The following is a 20,463-nucleotide window of genomic DNA, read 5'->3' as shown; positions in this document are numbered from 1 at the left end:
AAACACTCATAAAATTTTTTTGTCTGAATCCGGTAGAGTTTTTTTTACAGATATTTGAAGAAAAATGTATGGAGAACCTTGTACCAAATTTTCAAAACTTAGTTATAAAAGAAAAAAATTTTATGATTTTTCACCTTCAAAATTACTTGCAAATTTTCGCGTTTTCGACAGATTTCGTAAAAATTTGAACTAAAAACGCTTATAAAAAAAAATTGTGACTAACGATTTTTAATTTTTTTTAGGTGCATTAAAAACAACTCATAAGGAACCTTGTATTAAATTTTCAAAACTTTTTGGTCATCCAAAAATTTTTTATCGACACTTTAAAAAAAATTTCTCAAAAAAATCGAAAATTTCAGTGGTCTATAAATAACTCAAAAAAAGTCAAAATTTTTTGAAAATTTAACTATATACAGATACTACTGACATTAACATTTGGTGAAAATTTCAAGTATTTTCAGTAATTAGTTTTTGAATTACAACCATAAAAAAAAATCGATTTGGTCGAAAACTGGTTTTGCGTAAAAATTGCCGTTTTTCCGTCATTTTTTTTTTGTTTTTCTCGATTTTTTTGAAAACTGTTGGAAAATGTTAACTTTTTACCTCTATAATGCACCAAGGATATTCACTTTTACATCGGAAACCACCCCCATAGTTTGAAATTGGAGCATTATTTCGACTAGTTATGCTGTACACAGACACAAAAAAAAAAAAAAAAAAAAAAAAAACACACATCATTGTAAAATCAATACATTCATCACTTCGTTCAGAATCTAAAAAAAAAAATACGTATTATTTTTGTACGGATATTTATTATAATATAACGCATATATAGGAACATTATAATTTTTCGATTTTTCGATTTTCACAAAGAGGCAAGAATTTCGCTTTTTTATTTGTATTATAAGTGTTTTTATATTAAAATAGGTCGCACACTATTTACATTAATCATTTTTTTGGTATTGAAAAAGTACTGTTGACACTTCATAAAGATATTTTAATAGAGGTACCAATCAAATATTGAAAAATTATTATGAATGATTTTTCGACTATTTATCTCTTTGGTCTTATATGCATATACATTCATGAGTCAATTTATTATAGATAATGTTAGTCTCTTGGTTATATCACATCCGTTACTATAAAAATTTAACAATGTGTCCATGCGCCATTGACTATATAGTTTTTTTTTCATAATATCAAGTATGACTGGAGCTGTTATTGCTGTAATATGGTAACTTTATTGTGGAATGTATGTGTGAACATTGCACGAGAACGTCGCTGGCTCCAGTGGGTAATATGCAATTTCGAATCATTTTCGAAAACCGTAAATAAATATAAACGTTTTGTTTCGGAGTCGTTGCATTATATTAGTTTTTGTTTATTTTTTCTGTGGCTTTATAGTGGCGATGGCGCCGCCACCGCCACTGTTTTGTTGTGTGATATAAATTAAAATTTACTACGCCCGGTGGAGTATTAGAAAAATAAATACCGGTTCTCGTAATTAGTTTAATGGTGGTGTTTTGTGTTATTTTTCCCTAAAGGGTATTGCCCCTTTGGATTCTACCTTAATTATAAATTAATGCGCCGTTTTATTAAACCTGAGGGTTCCGGTATGGGATTTGTGTACGTTGGCTGCCAATTCAAAAAATAATATATACATATTATATTAAACTTTATTATTAATATTACATTTTTTTTTAAAATATGGTTCACGTCATAGGAAAGTAAAATATTATTTATATATAACCAAATCGAAAAATTCATTTCGTTCTGAATTCTGAAATAATTCACAATACAAAAACGGTTAGCTGTGTATCAAGAGTATATTTGAGGGGGAGCAAGAGAGTGACCCTCCCCATGGGATTTTTTATTAGGTTTTTTTAACGAATACAATTCTTTTGTCGAATTGTGCACAAACAAAACTACATATATACATTTCAAGTGGTTTTTCAAAAGAACCCCTTTCATGGTGTGTTTATTGCTATTGCATCGATATGGAACTAATATGATATATATGATGAACTTGAATTGAATGAAATATGATTATTTAGTTTTATGTTGGAGATTTACAATTCAAACTATCGGTGTAGTCATAAAAAAATATAATTATAATAATATAAAATGGATATTTGATACAGTTTATAAATGTAAAAACATTTGTGTTAAATTGTAATAATTTTGTAGTGTTAATGAAACATATTTTCAAGCTTATAAACATCCACTTCAAAATAATTATTATAAATTAATTTTTAAATGAACACGTCATTAAACAATTTGGAGTGCCCGATTCATAACATTTTTACATTTTGTACTATATGGACAGACATTTAAAAATGACAATCACGAAATACAACCTTTGTAATTTATTATTTTTTATGTACCTATCTATAGATTCATATACTTATTAATTATAAAATATTTATTACATTCACTACGTAATTAACATTTTAGTATATTTTTTTAGGTATTTAAGTTAGAATTACAACTTGTAATATATATCGTAATAAAATTATTCTCATAGTGTGCTATGTTATACAAATATATTAATTATAATCTGTTATTTTATCATTTCTATTTAATATTCAGTGTAAATATTTGTTTTAATAACGATGGCGTTATTACTAAAAACCTTACGAATGGTCGACAATGTTATTTGTATTAGATCCCAACAATTATTTATTGTTATACTGCTTTGTGGTTTATCCAGAATATATTTTTGTTTTGCCACCACCTCAGCGTTATCGCTGAGGTTTTGGTTCAGCGTGTAGTGTGCTGTTATATATAGTTTAACGATCGCCAGGACTCATTAGGCCCCGGCACATTAATCGGATCAGCCCCTCCCTACACTTTAGTCACCCCCTCAAATCGAGTGCAGAATAGCCGACAGATTGCACGTTAAGCTGCAAGTATAGAATTATATATATACATATTATATGCGAGTGTGTGCGTATACGGTATACGTATACCTATTATAAGTCCAAATAATCGCCAACAATATGTATCCCAGTTCTCTCGTTATACATTCCCGTTGACACCTTATCATCACAGTCCCACGCTGATATTCGTGATATTACCAAAGCTAAATCGACAAAACGGTTCTAAATAATTTTTAGAAAAACGTTTGTGGTCTTGATTGTTTCCAATACATTCCATACGCGTAGGTTTCTCTATTTATTGGGGAAACGTTTGTGGAATATGGTTGGTGGTTGGTGGGGGTACTATTGTAATGTGCAAACTGTAACAAATATTAACGCGTTTACCATTCGTCAGACTAATTCGAACAATACAGGAACGTACATGTCACAAAAGCAATATTGATTTTAGAATGTTTGACTTGTACACAAAACGCACGTCCATTTATCTTTCTGTAACAATATATGATATCAAATTTGAAACGTCAGCCAATAAAAATAAAAAACAAAAAAATACCAGTTCTTTCAAACGATCCCAAATCAAACAAACGTTTTTTTCTTTACTTTTTATACTTTACACATATATACTCGTATATATATATATATATATTGACAGGCTTCTATAATTTGACACTGAAACAAAATTGACATTAACTTTAAATTTAACAAAAAAAAAAGTTCAATAAAGAATTCTATTTTTTGAAGTATTAAGCATTAGTGAATTTGTAAATATTTTATACTCACGTTAAAACTTATAGATATTATAAAATAATATATTGTAAATTTATACACTATATTAGTTTAAATTAAACAAAAACGTAAACTTTAAATAAACTCAAATAATACAAAAAAAGTATTGAGCATTTTACCATTTAAAAATGTGTGGATCATAATAATTAAACTTAGCTTTTTTTTTTTGCTGTAAGTTAAAAAATAAACACGAAAAATAATATTAAAATTCTGCTTCTAAAATAAAATAAACTATTTACTTCAATTAATTCGATTTAGATTCTTAAATCTTACTTATGAAAATACAATGTTATGTTAAAATAATTGTTAACTTTATGAGCAACGATAAGGTTACCAGAAGAAAAAGAAAATGCAGTCAACCCTACAACAACAATGATGTAAAAGCGTCTATACTCTATAGGATATATGCGTAAGCGTAACCGATAGCACGCTATATACACATCAATTTTCAATAGCATTACAGTTGGAAGTTTATACGCAATAGTCTATTCAAAAAACTAGACGGTTAAAGGAAATGAGGCGATATCGGTTTGTGCAAAGAATCACTCTGTTGGAAAAACTAAAAAATTTACATTTCAAATATTGACAATGTAGATGTAATTTGTAGTATAAATAAATTGAGTCGTTTGTAATAGATTAAAAAAATATATGTGATATATTATAAACTGGATATCACTTAAATTAACGACCGTAATAAATGTATAAAATTAATTTAATATTTTTCAAACTTTTTTTGATAATCATAATTGTATTAGTATGTGTAACAATAAATTGCTATTACATTTAAGATTCATTTTTACTTCAATTTGTACGGAAAAAGCAGATATTTTCATTAATTTAACAAAAATGTGTATTTAATTTTTTTGTTCTAATTATAAAAGTAGGTACATTTTATAAAATCTTCTAAGTTACGAATTTACGATCTGATTACCGTAGCTCTCATATTTTTTGAGCCTATTATCATGGATCTAGTATCCTTAGAATATTAAGTAAAATAATTTAAAAACTACTCGTTTAAATTTTGACTTTGATACGTTAAAATTTTCAGAAAAATTATCTGCTAAATAATTATTCATTACTTCCTTGGATTGTCATTTTAAAAATAGAAGCTTATACCTCCACTGAACAGTCTGTATGTAGTACAAAAAAAAAAATATCTAGAATTTTAAAGTATGGTCTTTAGGTATAAAGATTCCAAAATTAGATTTCTAATAAATACATTATTGAAGAAAAAGGAGAGGGTATGTTCGTGGAATTACTCAATAAACTATAACATGTATTTAATACAATATAAAGAGTATGTTCACGCTAAGATGTACCAATAAGTATTTCAATTGGATTACCAAATATCATTGAAATGGAATTTCCGGAGTATGAGAGAAAGTAGAAAATACACATTTTCACACAAAATTTCAATTTTTCAATCCTTTTGGTTAAAGCATGAGGGATAATACAATCTAAGTTTTTTTAATGGCAACACAATATTTTTCATGCATATCCTTGAAAAATATTTTTTAAAACAATTTTTGTACAAAAAGTTATATCCTAGTTATTAACAAAATTACTAAATAAAATTTCATATTTAAAAATAATCTGTTTTTGATGAAATTTTAACTATTTCCAATTTATACTCTAAAATCGAAATAATATCTCCGTTATGTTTCATCAAAAACAGATTATATACAAGTATAAAATTGTTGCGTTATTAATTAAATTCACCAATTTTGTAATAATTAGAATATAATTTTTTACAAAAATTCTTTATAAAAAAATTATTCTAGCCAAATCTGTAAAAAAATTGTTTTTGCCATTTAAAAAAAGCAAGCTAACAAAAACGTGATAACAATTTGAAACTTTATATGAAAACGTGTATTTCAGTACCCCCTTCTTCTCCGAAAATACCATTTCTATACAAGATCATCCAATTGAAATATTTAATAGTTTTTCTTAGTGTGAACATACTGTATGTATAGGTATTTTTTTTTAAATATTTATAATAAACGTCATCTTACTTTATTATTCAGTTTCATTTACTTATAAGTATGTAGTTATAAAATATTACGGGGTATACATTTAATGATAAAAGCATATAATATAACTTGGATACAGACTTAAAATTTTCTTTGACTCCAGACATATTTTGTTCAAATGTACAACATTACTTTTTTTTAAAAAAAAAATAATATATAAATACGTTTTATAACTAAAAATTAAATGATTTAAAAATATTTAAATATATTTTTCACATACCAACTATTATATTACCAATATTTATTTTTTATATGGGGATTTGTCGACATACATATAATATTATAACTAAAAAATGTTTTTAGTTTTCAAGTAGATATTGCACTAACTAACTTAGTACTGAAGGTTAAGATAATGAATCCCAGGCAACTCCCTAATCACGATCCTATTTAATTAAGTCCAGTCACCTTTTCTGTGGCTATATGAATATGATTTATTAAATTAAGTAATTGAATCAAATCCCAGCCAAATTATCAGTGTTGTCGAATCAGGGTGCACACATCCACATAACCCACATAAAATTTGACTAGTAACTTATAGTTGTACTGTGGTTTTCGTCTGTGTATATAATATTATGTACCGCGAACGTATTTAAATTTTACCGGAAGCTTAAAACCATTCATTCTTGACATTGCCGTATTTTGGCGTCCATCATTTATTCACTGACGGTGTGCTTTAAATGGCCACAGTAATGGCGACTCGAGGCTTAAGTGAATATTTTACGTATTTATAACTGCAAAATCGTCCCACGGTGGCAATAACGATATTATTCAAACCCCTTTCCAACAGCCTTAGTTGTAGACATTGTAGTGGCATAAGAACCGTTTCGGAATACCAAAAGCATATGAAAGCTGATCGGAGACAATGCTGTGAAATGTGTTTTAGTCCCCTAACTCCCTACCACTCTAGCGGTAAAGTCGTTTAAATGAATTCTTCAAGACACGTAGAGACGTTTATTTTTTTATTTTTTTTTTAGCTTTTAAAGTTTATACTGAAAAAACCATTTTTAACCCGTAACCCTGCCCCATGGGATTTTTCCACGGAAAAATGTCTGCATGCGAACAAATGAAAATAGCACCGTTACTACTTGTTAAAAACAATGTATACGTACGTATAGGTACGATGAGAGTGAAGGCTAAACGAGTGGTGTACTGGTGTGTAACAGACATCACGTCGTCAGGGAATCCAAAACAGAAGGATGGTATGGAGTTCTGAACGGTTTGCACTACGTTTATTAAATGTTTTTTACATCAGCAATCGCTTGTTTGGAATTTTAGATTATAGACAGTACTACTATTGTATTACAATATAATATATGGCTCTAAGTAATGATTTCGAATAATAGTATAACTTTATTTTTTTATAAACCAATAAATAAAAATAACCATTCGTTAGTAAATCTGTTTTAGGAATCGTTAAGCTTTAAGTAATATAATGATTATGTGCATGTAATATTCAAGCCGTTAAGTTATTTACTGTCGTAGATGACTCGAATAATCGATGCTTAAGTGTATTAAGTACTTTCACATTGTTTTGTCACGTTGTTAGTTAATGAATGCTTAAGGTCTTTCTTGCACGTACCGTCATACCGCTCTTATCACCATCATCATGTCTTAGCTATTCATCGTGCAAAAAGTTTAATTATAAAAATTAATTCAAAATTTAGTCTTTAATATTCTAGTATAAATGTTTAATACGTGGAACTGTTTTTTAACGAGTAAAATTTATCGGAAAACAAAATATCTTTAATGTGATTTAAAAATAATTTTTTTTTATCATTATTGTCGACTGAAAATTATTATAATTAGTTGGTAATGTTTAATTTCGTATAAATGATACTTAAGTTAGTAAAATATATTATAATACTATATAGTATTTCCAAGGTTATTAGCAATAAAACTATTTACTTAAAAATTGGTGTGCAATAATAATAATCAAAGTACCTAATAGTATGAAATTATCAGAAAGTTCAAAATTTGTTCATTATACTTGTGAAGTTATATTAAAAATAAGTTGAATGCTTTTATTATTAGAAAATAATATTAATAAGTAAAAATACACACATATATATATATATACACAATCTACATATATAAAATGTGAATTTGATTATTTATTAAAATATTTAAAATATATATATATAATATATATTGTATGAATATTAATTAGGTATATCAACATTTATTATATTACACGATAAAAGTTATGAAAACATATCTCTAACACTCGTTCAAATAGTTGTTCAAGTATGTGAAATGTTCTTCGTTGCATAGTAAGAGTTTTATATTATAATGTTTAGTTTATTATTTTAATTTTTAAAAACATTAAAAACTCTGTAGAATAATTTGGCACAGATGTTACAATTTATTTTTTTTTTGTTTTATAAATCATAATTTATAATGTATTATACCATAATGGGAAATAAGATTAAATTAACTGTTTAGTGACAGAATAATATTCAGTGTCATGCAATGATATTTTAAATTGGGTAAGCGCTAAAATAAAATTTTAAGTTAAAACTTTAAAATTAGGTATTTTAAAGATAAAAATTACAGTTGACAGTTGACGATAAAACAATATTGTCATTTGTCAATGTACCCATGTTATATAATAAAAGTGTATTGATAATGAAAATAATCCGATATGCAACGGAAAAATATTGGAATTACGTTTTTAAAAATATCGATACCTAAGTCGTTAGCATGGTGCTTTCAACCGTCTTATAATAACGTGGATATTATCCCTTCCACCATAACCGATCATTTCTATAATAATAATTTGCCCAGCAAATCTAAAATAAGAGCGCTTCAGTAATGAAATTGCATATCCAAAAAAAATGTAATAAATTTCTATTTTCTTACAAAGGAACCTGATAAATCGAGTACTCAAATGAGAATTAATTGATAGTTTTAATTTTAACAAATAGGTCGCATTGTCAGTTAACACAATAAATGTTAAATTATTTTATTTCTTCTTTTTTTAGTAGTGCATGCGTTGCAGCACCTAGTTTGGCCTGAACGCATGCCACTGCAGAATATTATGTTCTCTACATAATATAGAAATATTGAGAAGAAAAATGATTATCAAGAAAAAATATTAATATCCAGTTCATCTTATTGATAAACAGTTATTAACTACCTATACAAACCATTAAATGATAGTATGTATTCTTATAATAATATTTTGTGCGGTGAGTATGAATGATTGATCAAAAGATTCAGTATCTACAAGATAGATAGTACGAGAGTTTTACATTTTTAATTTAAAATTCTAAAATACAAAAAATTAAATCAATTAGGTATGTTATTTTTATTACTAAACTTACAAATATACTATATTATATTATAATTAGTTATGCATTTAAATCATAATATAAAGGCAATATTATTTTACATAATTTGTATAATAATGTGTGTATAGTTATTATTTAATCAACAGACTTTTAAATGCTAAATGCTAAAATAATGCTTGAATAAATAAAAAAATATCAATAAATAATCAATAATCTTTTAATAAATGCATGTTTTATATTAAATAATAAATATTTTTGTGTTTTATTTATATTTTTTTTATTAATTTAGAATTATGACTAATTATGATTAATTAAATCTGTACTATCCACTACTCTTTAAGAGGACATCACGTATATGTCATTTAAAAGTTCTAATATAAGTAATTATAATGATTTTTTTTTAGAAAAATGAAATTATTTATTTTAATGAGACTTATTTAAGAACCTACTTAATAATATACAATAATTTGAAAATATTTCAATTAGTTATTGATTATACATTGTATTAATGATATTTAGATAGAATAGAAAATAAAAAATTAACAACTTACTTACGATTTACAAGTATGATAATTAACTTATTATGTCTAATACAGAAAATCAATTCTATAGTGAACACTAATAATTAACTTATCAGGTACATAAAGTATAATTTAAAAGTAGCCTAAAAGAGAATAACCATTGATTAGTGAAAAAGTTTATGGCGTTTATGCACATAATAAAAATCCTAATATGTACTATTTTATATTAAATCGCTATAGTTTATCTATTTATATTTATAATATATTAAATTATAACTTATAAGCATTTTAAAATTGATAATTTTCACTATGGTGATAATTGATACTTATGAAGGTAATAGGTAAATTTTATTTTATGAATCATATTTATTTTAACTGCTTTTGCAATTGGTGCTTTACATTTTTATAAATTCTTTCCCAAATCGGTACAATAATAGGACAAGATATTTAGACGGGTTATTTGGTAAAAGTATTTTTATTTAAATTTATAAATATTAGGAAATATCGAAAAGGTACAGTAAAACAAATACTTTTTTTTAGGAATCGAATCAATTTTTATTTTTATTAACGTAAATATATACCTAATAAGGATCAATATAGGAGTCTTATCTTTTTCTATTTGTTTTCTATACCTCTTTTATGTGTTATAAAAACATATATATAATATATATATATTATTTGTTGACATTGTTTGCCTACCAGAAAGCTGCGCCTAGTCCTCTACTCCACCAGTGCCATCACGGTGACAGTTGAATTGGCTAACGGCATCGCAAGGTAAATTCCCAATGGACCGTTAAATTGGCCCCCGAAAAACATATAATTTAATTGACTTCCAAAAACATAACATAATTTTCTTCAACTGTGAAGTGTTTTTGAATAAGGTAACGGAAAAACGGAGGGAAAATTCTGTACTAAGCCTTCAGTGCAGTGGAAAATGCTACTGAAATTTGTGTGTAGTATTATAGAAGGAAATATCCAAATACAATTTATGTTACTTGTATACACGTGAGTACATGGATAAAGCATAGTAAAAAATACAGAAGATTATGATTATTAACAGACTAAGTATAATATTTAAGTTTGCAAGAAGTATTCGATGAATAATGTTTAACTTGTGTATACATTTATCGGTATATATACAAATATTCATGTTGTGTGCTCAAGTTTGTAGATTGAAAAATATTTTGTTGGATGTTTGATGTTAGTGGCTATGTCAAAATGGAAAGTATTTCTGCTTTATTATACTTTGGTCGATATCCTACACCGACGCAATTAGACGTTTAACAACTTAGGCATAGTATATGGCATTAAAAGTATGTGCAAAATATGTAGACATTAGGCATGATACAGTCTACTTAGAAAGAACGGGCGGGATAAAAGGATCACAGGATCAGCCTTTAATTCGAAATAGATGTAGTATCTCGAGCATCTATACTCGTAAAAATATCGAATAAGACTTATATAACTACGCGAGAGGCGCACACGCTTTTGCAAACGACGATTGTAATAGATAGCAGCGCGAAACACGCGTAAGAAAACAGAAAACAGAATATCGTTGTCTGCCGCAACAACAACAGCAATTATATAATTGTAGTCGCAGTCGCCATTATTAAACTATTATCGTATTATTCGCGTATAAGTGCATACGTATAATATGTAAATTATTGTACGTGTGTACACAAGTCGCTCTCGTACCGTGATCCGCCGAACCGCGTTAACTCGACGAAGCCGTCGTCGTGGCGAGCTGAAACGGCTTAATTTGAGTTTCTTCTTCCGCCGACGCCACGCCACCCTTCGCCGCCGACCGTGCCCGCACCGCCGGCATAACGCGTTATGCCGACCCGCCACCCCACGACTTCACCCCGCACGTCGGACGGGCCGTGCATGTGGGTGCAGCATCAGCGGGTCGACGATGGGTCGGCGGCAGGGTGTGAGGGTGCCGTCAGCGGCGTGCGCGGGTCGCCCGTGGCAACGCGTCGGTGCGATGCGCCGCCGACCGTGTGCTCTCTGCTCCGCACCGAGCAGTACGCGCGACGGGCCGACCGCGGAAAAGCTCATCATCCCGTCGAAAGTCCGGCGACGCCGGAGTAGCGCGTTTCCCGAACAGTCGTAGTCGGCATACCGCGGTGGACAAAGATCGAGCACCCGTCAGCTCCTTCGTCGTCCGATATGTCGCGTATTTGCGTGAGCGCTGCCCAATAACGCCACGACACATGACATTGGATAATATTTTAATATAATATTAAATATAACAATAATATAGTGTTCCCGTTGCACTGAGCTTCACCCGTATTATATAGTCACTGGCCGTCGCGTGATAGACGACGGCAACCACACCATTGTTTTCCGTTTTGGATTCATTTTTCGAATATCATTGTTTTTCGAAAACTCGATTTTGAAGTACATATTATTCTCATTCGGGCGAGACAGCGGCGCGGCCGCTTATACTACGTCCGGACATGAAGGACGCCGACGAATGTTGCGGGACCACCATTTTCGGGTGTTTTCCAGGCGCGAGGCGCAAAAATAAACCGTCAAAGGAGAAAGTGCAGCCACCGGAACAGCATTTGAAGGACAGCCCTGGCGGCTCGGTACAGGCTTTCTACCGGCAAAATCGCGGCAAGTCTTGCCGGAAAATCATGCGGTTCAACGGATATCCGAACAAAGTAAGCCAAATGTTTTCCGTCGTTTAAAGAATAACCGAATAAATTATAATATTGTTTGCGTTATGTCCCGCATCCGTGTACACGTGTTATCATTGTATACTTGTAATATTTGTGGGTACACTGACCGTGAAAATTTACTATTTACGTACGTATGTAATGATAATATTATCATTAGATTGAATTTAGATATGATTTTATGATATATTATATGTTTTAAGAATTGATCACTTGTGATATTATTGTAATGATAAGCACATTATTACGCCACGACACTTTATAATTAAATATCACAACAACAAAACATTTAATATGTCGCACTAGTAAACTTAATAAATGATTTGTACGCTGTTATTAATATTATATTAATAGAATTATTATAATAAACTATTTTGTAAACAATATACAACAATAATAACATACTTTTTACCTATGGGGCTAAGTACTAAAGCAAAATAACAGTTATCGAAAAAAAATGTATGATAGATTTATGATATACGTAAGTAAGACCAATATAAATAACGATTCGAATAGTCAATCTTCTTTGATTTTCTATTTTAGAATAGTTGCTGTAAACATTTTACCAAAAATTGTGTATAACATGTTTATTCGTCATCACCCGTCGGATGAAAACTGGTTTTTTACTGTTCATAATTTTGAATCACTTTTAAGTTTTATCACCACCATAAAACAAATAAGTTTATTAGAATATAAATTACATTGCTATGGACCCATTAGTTTACTTTTTTTGTTTTACTCAAAATCTTAAGGAATGCGTAATGATTTGGTTGTACTGAATTTTAGATTAGGTACTGTAGAATTATAATACCTAATAGGTACCTATTTGAAATTTTTCAACTGTTAATAATACATGTTGCATGTAAATTATAATTACTAGTGAATAACAGGGTACTGAAAAAATTAATTTTCCATAGTTTCAAAGGTTTTTTTGTTATAGAAAATTAAATTATAAATTATGTAAGTGTTAAATTTTTTTATGAAAGAAAACTTTTTAACCTTTTTTTCCCCACTAAAAATATTAACTTTAAATTCTGTTCACTTTATTTGAAACATAAAATATATTGATATATAATATATATACAAATTAATTTGGTCAAGATATACATTATTTAATTAATCTTTATCAAAATTAATTTATCATTTTAATAATTAATAATTGAAAAAATATATATAAAATAGTATTATCTAGTATAGTTTAAATTCTTTATAAACTTTTGCCTTTGAATAAAATGGCTAAAATATTTTTACTGATATGTAATGATTATTCTTTTATTCATAATGGTAGTATAAAAATAGATGAAACATTTTTTTAAAGTTTGAAATGTATTTAATACACGAAGGTATACATTATTGCTAGGACCAAGGTTGTGGAATTTTATAAAAATATGTTTTTATTTTTAACATAATCCTACTTGATCACGCAAATGTTTTAACGTTATATATCTAAAAAATAAATGAATATTTCAGGGTTTTCGACCCTTGTCATTTTGATAGTTATGACTTATAAATATAAACATAAATATTTTATGTGACTTGAGGTAAATTTAGTGTGTGAATCCGACGATTTTTTAGTTAAGCTGTCAAAAATACATTATTTTAAAGACAGTTTTCAAACCTAAAAAAAATATTGTTTATTTTTCCTCGACTATTGATTGAAGTTTTATTTTTATATATAAATCAGAATAATATTAATTATTTTAATATTGTTTTAAAATAAGTTGTATCTATGAATTATTTGTTCAATACAGCTATTAATTTACGTTGAAAATTTCACGATACATTTTTTTAAAAAAATCGATAAATTAAAATTTAATTTTTACAGATAAAAAATTGATTTTCAAAAATCATATAATTTTATCCGGGTTTTAAATATTCACTTAAACATGTTCGACTATCGTTAAGGATCCTCTTGAAGAATATTATGTTATATTAGGGTAACATGAAAGAAAAAAAATAGACAACTTTACTCTAACAACTATGACTTAAAATATACATTCAACTGTTAAAATCATTTACATGTCATTTAAATACTAAAAAAACGCATATACATAACATTAAACTATTATTTCTTAGTAGATGTACTTAATTTTACAAGTTTGCTTAATAAATGAGTAGTTTAATGATTATACGTAAAATTATTATGATTTAATTCAGTTCAAAATTAATATTAATAAAAATAAATTATGAAAATTAAAATATATTTATAGTATGTTAATAGTACCTATTATAGACATTTTTAGATAGTTTACGTCTTTCTTTTGGTAGTATAAGATTAATATTAATACTAAGTGTATAATATAATGTATATAATTAATATAATGATGATATTATTTTCATGTTATATTATATAATATTGTTTACCTAGATAGTATCTCAGTTATGAACTTTTTTCTCTCTTTATTATTGTTTGCAGTAAGGAACATGATATATATATATTTATTTATATATAGGTTCAAGATTGTTTTCTTCTTATTTTTATTATATCGAACACCGAAAGAAAAATTGTTCGTTATAGTGAAAAAAAAAAATAAACAAACAAATCTAATACAACTTTTGAATCATTCGCAGAAATTATTTTATTTGATAAAACTAATTAATTGTTTGTTCAAAGAAGACGGGTTTTCGTGTGAGACGCTTGGTTGGTTATTGAAAATTGCAGCGAAAAGTAAAATAAAAATACTATAAACACATTTTTGAGAGTAAATATTTAAGTCCTACTTAACCTAAATATTCTATTATCTAGCTGATTTTTAATTCAAAACTATTCGTTCATCTACTTTTGTGCTTTTCCGTGAGCACATTTTCCACCATTACTAAATAAACAGTTATTTTATTATCATTCCGCTGCTCATTCTGCAGCCATAACCTAAAAGAAGACCCTTCAATTGTCTAATGTACGTATTTACATAATAATATTATATCCTGCTGGTTACTGTTGTCTTAACCACCTCGATCGAGTTGGTCACCACTGCCAAAGAAATATCAATTTTTTAAAAACGTTGTAAAATTTTCTGAAATATATTATAAAGGTAGCGAATACAACGGATGCAGCACATGATCAGCACAAACGAAAAACCATTTCTTAGCCACTGTTACCCTACTGTTACTGTTACGTGACAACCCTTTTTTGTTTTTACTTTGCACATACAGAAATTGGATATGTGATATCCAACATGCATTGTCTCAGTGTATTGTCCCATATGCAGTAATAGGTCCAATACCCTCCAAAATTGCTACACACATACTCGAGGGTATGACGAACGAGACGTAAAAAACAAAACGTGTTAGGAAAAAAAAATATATAACACCCTCGATAGGCCTTAGGGGTCGATAGCTCGTTCCCCTATCCACCGGTGTCGCGATACCGTTATCCATGGCATATATTTATACACCGTGGGTAGGATTTTGTTTAAAAGATCCACCGAGAGAATGTTACATATATTTAAGCGACCCTATATAATAGTGTATACGATTATACTATATGGATGACGCACTACCACACGTATAGTATCGTTCATTACTTTGCGGCAACGTTAAATTAGATTTGCATAACATTTTCTACAATCCAAAATTGTTTGCGTATAGAATAGGGACAAAAGAAAATACCCCATCTCATCACTTCAAAATAATTTAATGATCGTTTGTGAAGTTACAGTAGTTGATATTTTAAATTTTCGGTGAAGTATGAAAAATGTATTGGTTATGTAATGTTGTGTTGTGTTGTTTTTTTTTTGTTTTGTTTTTTTTAGATTTTAGGAATCACAAATTTGAGTTTTTCCTTATTTTTCAGTTAGTTAGGTTTGTCTGTAATCGTTTTTTTCGTGCTTTAAAAGTTTCAAGTAGCACTCTAGCTATTTAACAATTGGAAATTTTGTCTCGTGAGTAAATCCGTTGAAAAGGAAATAATTTCTAATTCTTTATACGTTTCAATTGTAATAGTTTTCAACTAATAAACAAATGGTAAAATTTACAATTTATCAATTTCACTAAAATATATTCATAAATAATATTATTTAAATCTTATTAAAATCTGAAAGATAGTTACAATTATAAATATTTAAATATTTATTAGGTATGGTAGAATAAATAACTAATAAAATGAAATAACAAGAAATATGTATTGATCATCGAAAACAAAATAGTAAAAAAAAAAAAATTTGAAAAAGATTATCATGGTTAAAAAAATTATAATAAATAAAAATATAATACCCATTTATTATTTTAAAAGAATTATAAAAAGAATACTTAAAAACTACAATCTTAACCGAAGATCTTAATACCTCAATTAAATTAATTAATGCCCTTTAATTATTCTACCTAGTATTATAAACATGACCAACCACAAAAGGTTATTGCTTTGCGGTATATAAGACATGCATCTTTGAGATTCCCTTGGGTAGGTGAACACTGAACAAACGTATGCGACAAATGATAACGGTTTTTCGTGGGTGACATATTCAATTATATACTGGAGACCACTGAAAAGTCTCTAGGGTTTTTATTCACCTGACCAGACACCTTTTTTTTTTTTTATATATATAAAAAATTATTGGTAACTTTTGAAAAATTCAAGATTTAAAAAATTGTTTTTAGAATTTTCTAACTGTCGTTATCCCAAGTGGTTTCAGGTCGTAAATAGAAAAACTAATTCAAATTGAAAGAGACCATTGAAATCAAAGATTGCTTTTATTCAAGTACTTTCTAGTGATAGCAAGTAGTTTTCGATTAGTTTTTCGAGTATTATATAGGTACGTTTGAAATGACAGTGTTTTAGTGGCGTTTTACGAATGTAGTCCATATTAAAGTTTGGCTTACGATTTTTTCAATATGAAAATATAAATAAAAACAGTCCAAATAACTTAAATAAAAATTTATCGACTAGGATTTTAACTTTTCAAACTTATATTTTCCCGTATATTTGTTGTTAATTATATAATACGATTAATTTATAGGTAAAAAATACATGAAGAAATAAGTTATTAGGTAATAACAAGCTCTTATAAATATGTACTTTTTTCTTTAATTAGTTAAAGATTAAACAGATAGGAAAAAAAAATCGAAATTAGGACATTGAAAAAATATTTATATCTTATATGAAATGTACAATTTCAGTATTATAAATTAAATATTTCAATATCATTTCACGTAAAAAAAAATAAGATAAAAATACCTACTAATTCATCTCAAAGAAAAATCTTTAAAAACGTATCAATAGGATTTCATTCCCTATTCAACATATTCAAATTATTCATGTAATGAAAAACTTGCATTTGTTAGATATATAAAATATAGTTTTGGGTTATATTTTGTGATACTTTATGTGAATAACAATACAAATATGTTTCTTTATACAATTTTGATGAATATTTTTTTATGGAAGTTTTCAAAATAAATCGTAAACGAGAAAAAAATATAGTTAAAAATCAACCAATAATCCATTTTATGTGTATTCACTGTTCATATTTAAATTATACAATAATGTTTAATTTTTTTTTTTTTTTTTTTTAATTAATTTAAAGAAAGAATTAAATTCTAATGTATCTAGGTATTATTTTGATTACAGTAATTAAATTTTAACTATTAATATCTATTTTACCATTTTGTGTGATAAAAAAAAATAAAAAAATAATTTTTATTTGTGCAAAATGCATGTGTTCATTAGCTAAATATAATTATAGTTAATTAGAAATTTATTGATTTATTAAATTATTTAAATTTGGAGACTATATTTTATTTAATTTTATTAATATTATTATCAAAATTCATTAAAATATTTAATTACAAGATAAAATGTTGTTAGCGATAAATGCAATAAAATTAAATATTTTAGATTATATAATTTTTAAAAAAACTGAGTTTCTAGTATTAATCATAGAAACTATATTTTAAGAAAGTTTTAATTCGGTAGAATAATATATTTGATTTTATTACTTAAATTATTATAGAATACATATTACATAAAAAAAAAAATTATATGTTAAATATATTATGTATTATACATGTATAATATACCTAAATTGAAATTTATTTCATACGCTTTAGAAAGGATATTTAACATTTTTAAAAACAAAAGTAGATAGTAAATTCATAATATAACCATCAATCAGTTTCATAAGTCTGACATTGAAAAAGTAGACTTCAGTATACGCTACGAATGAAAATATTAAGGATGATAATAATATTATTTTATGCATTGTGCATGCAATAGCTTAAATAATATCGTTTGGGATTCAACCAACCCCCTTTGAAAGCATTCCAATCTTTTCGAGTCAACTTTGGCGAATAACTGGTGACTATTGTGTTAATTGCCTTTTTCTTTATCACAAACCGTGTAACGAAAAGCACAAACGTTTTTTGTTATAATAATGCGTTCTATCTGTGTATCTCTTGGGCCAATTTTATTTTAGCTTTGGGAATTGGGATTACTATTCAGTCTTGGGTTAAGATTTAATTTCGGTAACACACGCGAATCAGAGCTGTCTCGTTACTAATGATAATGTCATCGCAATAGTCATAATGATAATTATAATGATGATAATAATAACAATCAAGATGATGATAATGATGATGATGATGATGATAATAATGATAATAACAACACGCTAGTACGATACCGGTATTTTATATATTACGTCATAAATAATTCCATTTCAAAGGCGACACTTCAAGTAAGTAAAAGTAATTTATACCGAAGAGTTCATATTCTACAAGAGCACCAGCATGCTGGCCATATAATCCGTGACAATGACAAATCGCACGTGCAAAAGTTGTTGTACTCATCTGAAATTCCCTGTCAAAAATATGTTTTTAAATGGCTTATGTCTTATATGTGTTTGGACTCTATGACAAATACCTTTCAGAGCTTTCTCAATTGTCGTGTAATAATTGTTATTACGACCCAAATTCTATACTTAAGATTTTATTTTATTATTTTATTGACCATAAGTAAAACTGCGGTTTCTGTGTTTGGGGCTGATTAACACTAGATATTATTGTAATATATTAATTAAACATATATATATATATATATATATGTATGTGTATATTATTAGTTTTCAATTTTTTACACTATAACTTGTAGAAAAAAAACTTACAAATCAGTGATATATTAATCTAGGAAATTGTATACCTAGGCATAAGATATTATTGTGATCATCAAAATTGATATATAAGTAATATTAATATAGTAATATTGTTATCTACATAGTATGTGTTCACTGTTGAATTTTAGATATATTAAAAACAACCTTTTAATAGTTATGTGCTGTATGTAGTTTATGGCTATAAACTATTAACCAGTTAATAGATAATTTAAAATATATACATATTTAATGTATATTAACATAAAACTGCTACTGTTTTATTGCGGTGTGAAAATTTTTAAAAGCTCTTATAAAAACCGTCGTGCACGACAAATTATTGTTCTGCGAAATAGGGAATTAAATATTAGTGCAATTTAAAAACCACTTCCGCTAGAATTCAAAATTCAATATAGTGCTGCATATTTACATAATTGCTCTAGGTAAAAATGTATATATTTATGTAAATCCAATTGGTTATTTTCATTTTTAAATTAATATCACATTAGTTATAAAAAATCTTAATTATATGCAGTAATAATATACAATAATCGAAGGAAGAAACTATCTCAAAAATAGCAAAAAAAAAAAAATATTAATTTTGGTTGCCTATGTATACGATCTAATATCTTCTTATGCTTAACTTAATTATTAAATTCTGTCTTTCATTTTTTTTTTTTAATTATTCAAGAAATAAAGTACGCGGTTATTAAGCATCGATTATATTGTTTAAGTTTTATTGAAAACTGTGTATTATATACTTTCAGTGACTATAAAATTGAAAACTGTATATTTTTTTACATCTATTCTATTTTCTATTTTAAATAAAATTTCGCTTAAACTATATTTTATTAAAATTCACTATCATTATTGATATTTATTTGAATGTATTTGAATATATCTATTTAAATCTTTATTTATATACGTACTTAATATTTATCCAATGAAATAGAGCGTAAAGTTACTATAGTTAGTAGAAGTTTTTGGGTTAGGGTATCTCAATATGAATGAAAATTAAAATAATAAAATATTGTTTTATTTTGCTAGACTTATAAATGTTATTTTTCTGAACACTTTTTATTTGCTTTTAGTTGTTTTGAGGGAAAATAAAGTTTTTCTAGAATTCATAAATCAGGATTAAATCAGCATTTACTCGAATTAACGCTCACCCTAACATTAAATTAAGAAACCAAT

The 20,463-nt window shown here is 27.1% G+C and overlaps 1 protein-coding gene across 1 annotated transcript in view; it reads left to right on the top strand.

Annotated features, from left to right (window-relative positions):
- Nucleotides 1–11,523: 11,523 nt before the first annotated feature.
- LOC114127044 (uncharacterized) overlaps nucleotides 11,524–20,463 on the top strand; it is a 42,740-nt gene continuing 33,800 nt past the window's right edge. Inside the window, exon 1 of the mRNA XM_027991140.2 lies at nucleotides 11,524–12,172. Within this exon, the coding sequence (XP_027846941.1) occupies nucleotides 11,966–12,172 (207 nt within the window). The 5' untranslated portion in view covers nucleotides 11,524–11,965. The remainder of the gene's footprint in view (nucleotides 12,173–20,463) is intronic.

Source organism: Aphis gossypii, chromosome 2, assembly GCF_020184175.1.
Source record: "Aphis gossypii isolate Hap1 chromosome 2, ASM2018417v2, whole genome shotgun sequence".
Classification (NCBI taxonomy): Eukaryota; Metazoa; Arthropoda; class Insecta; order Hemiptera; family Aphididae; genus Aphis; species Aphis gossypii.
This window is presented reverse-complemented; position numbering and strand designations above follow the sequence as displayed.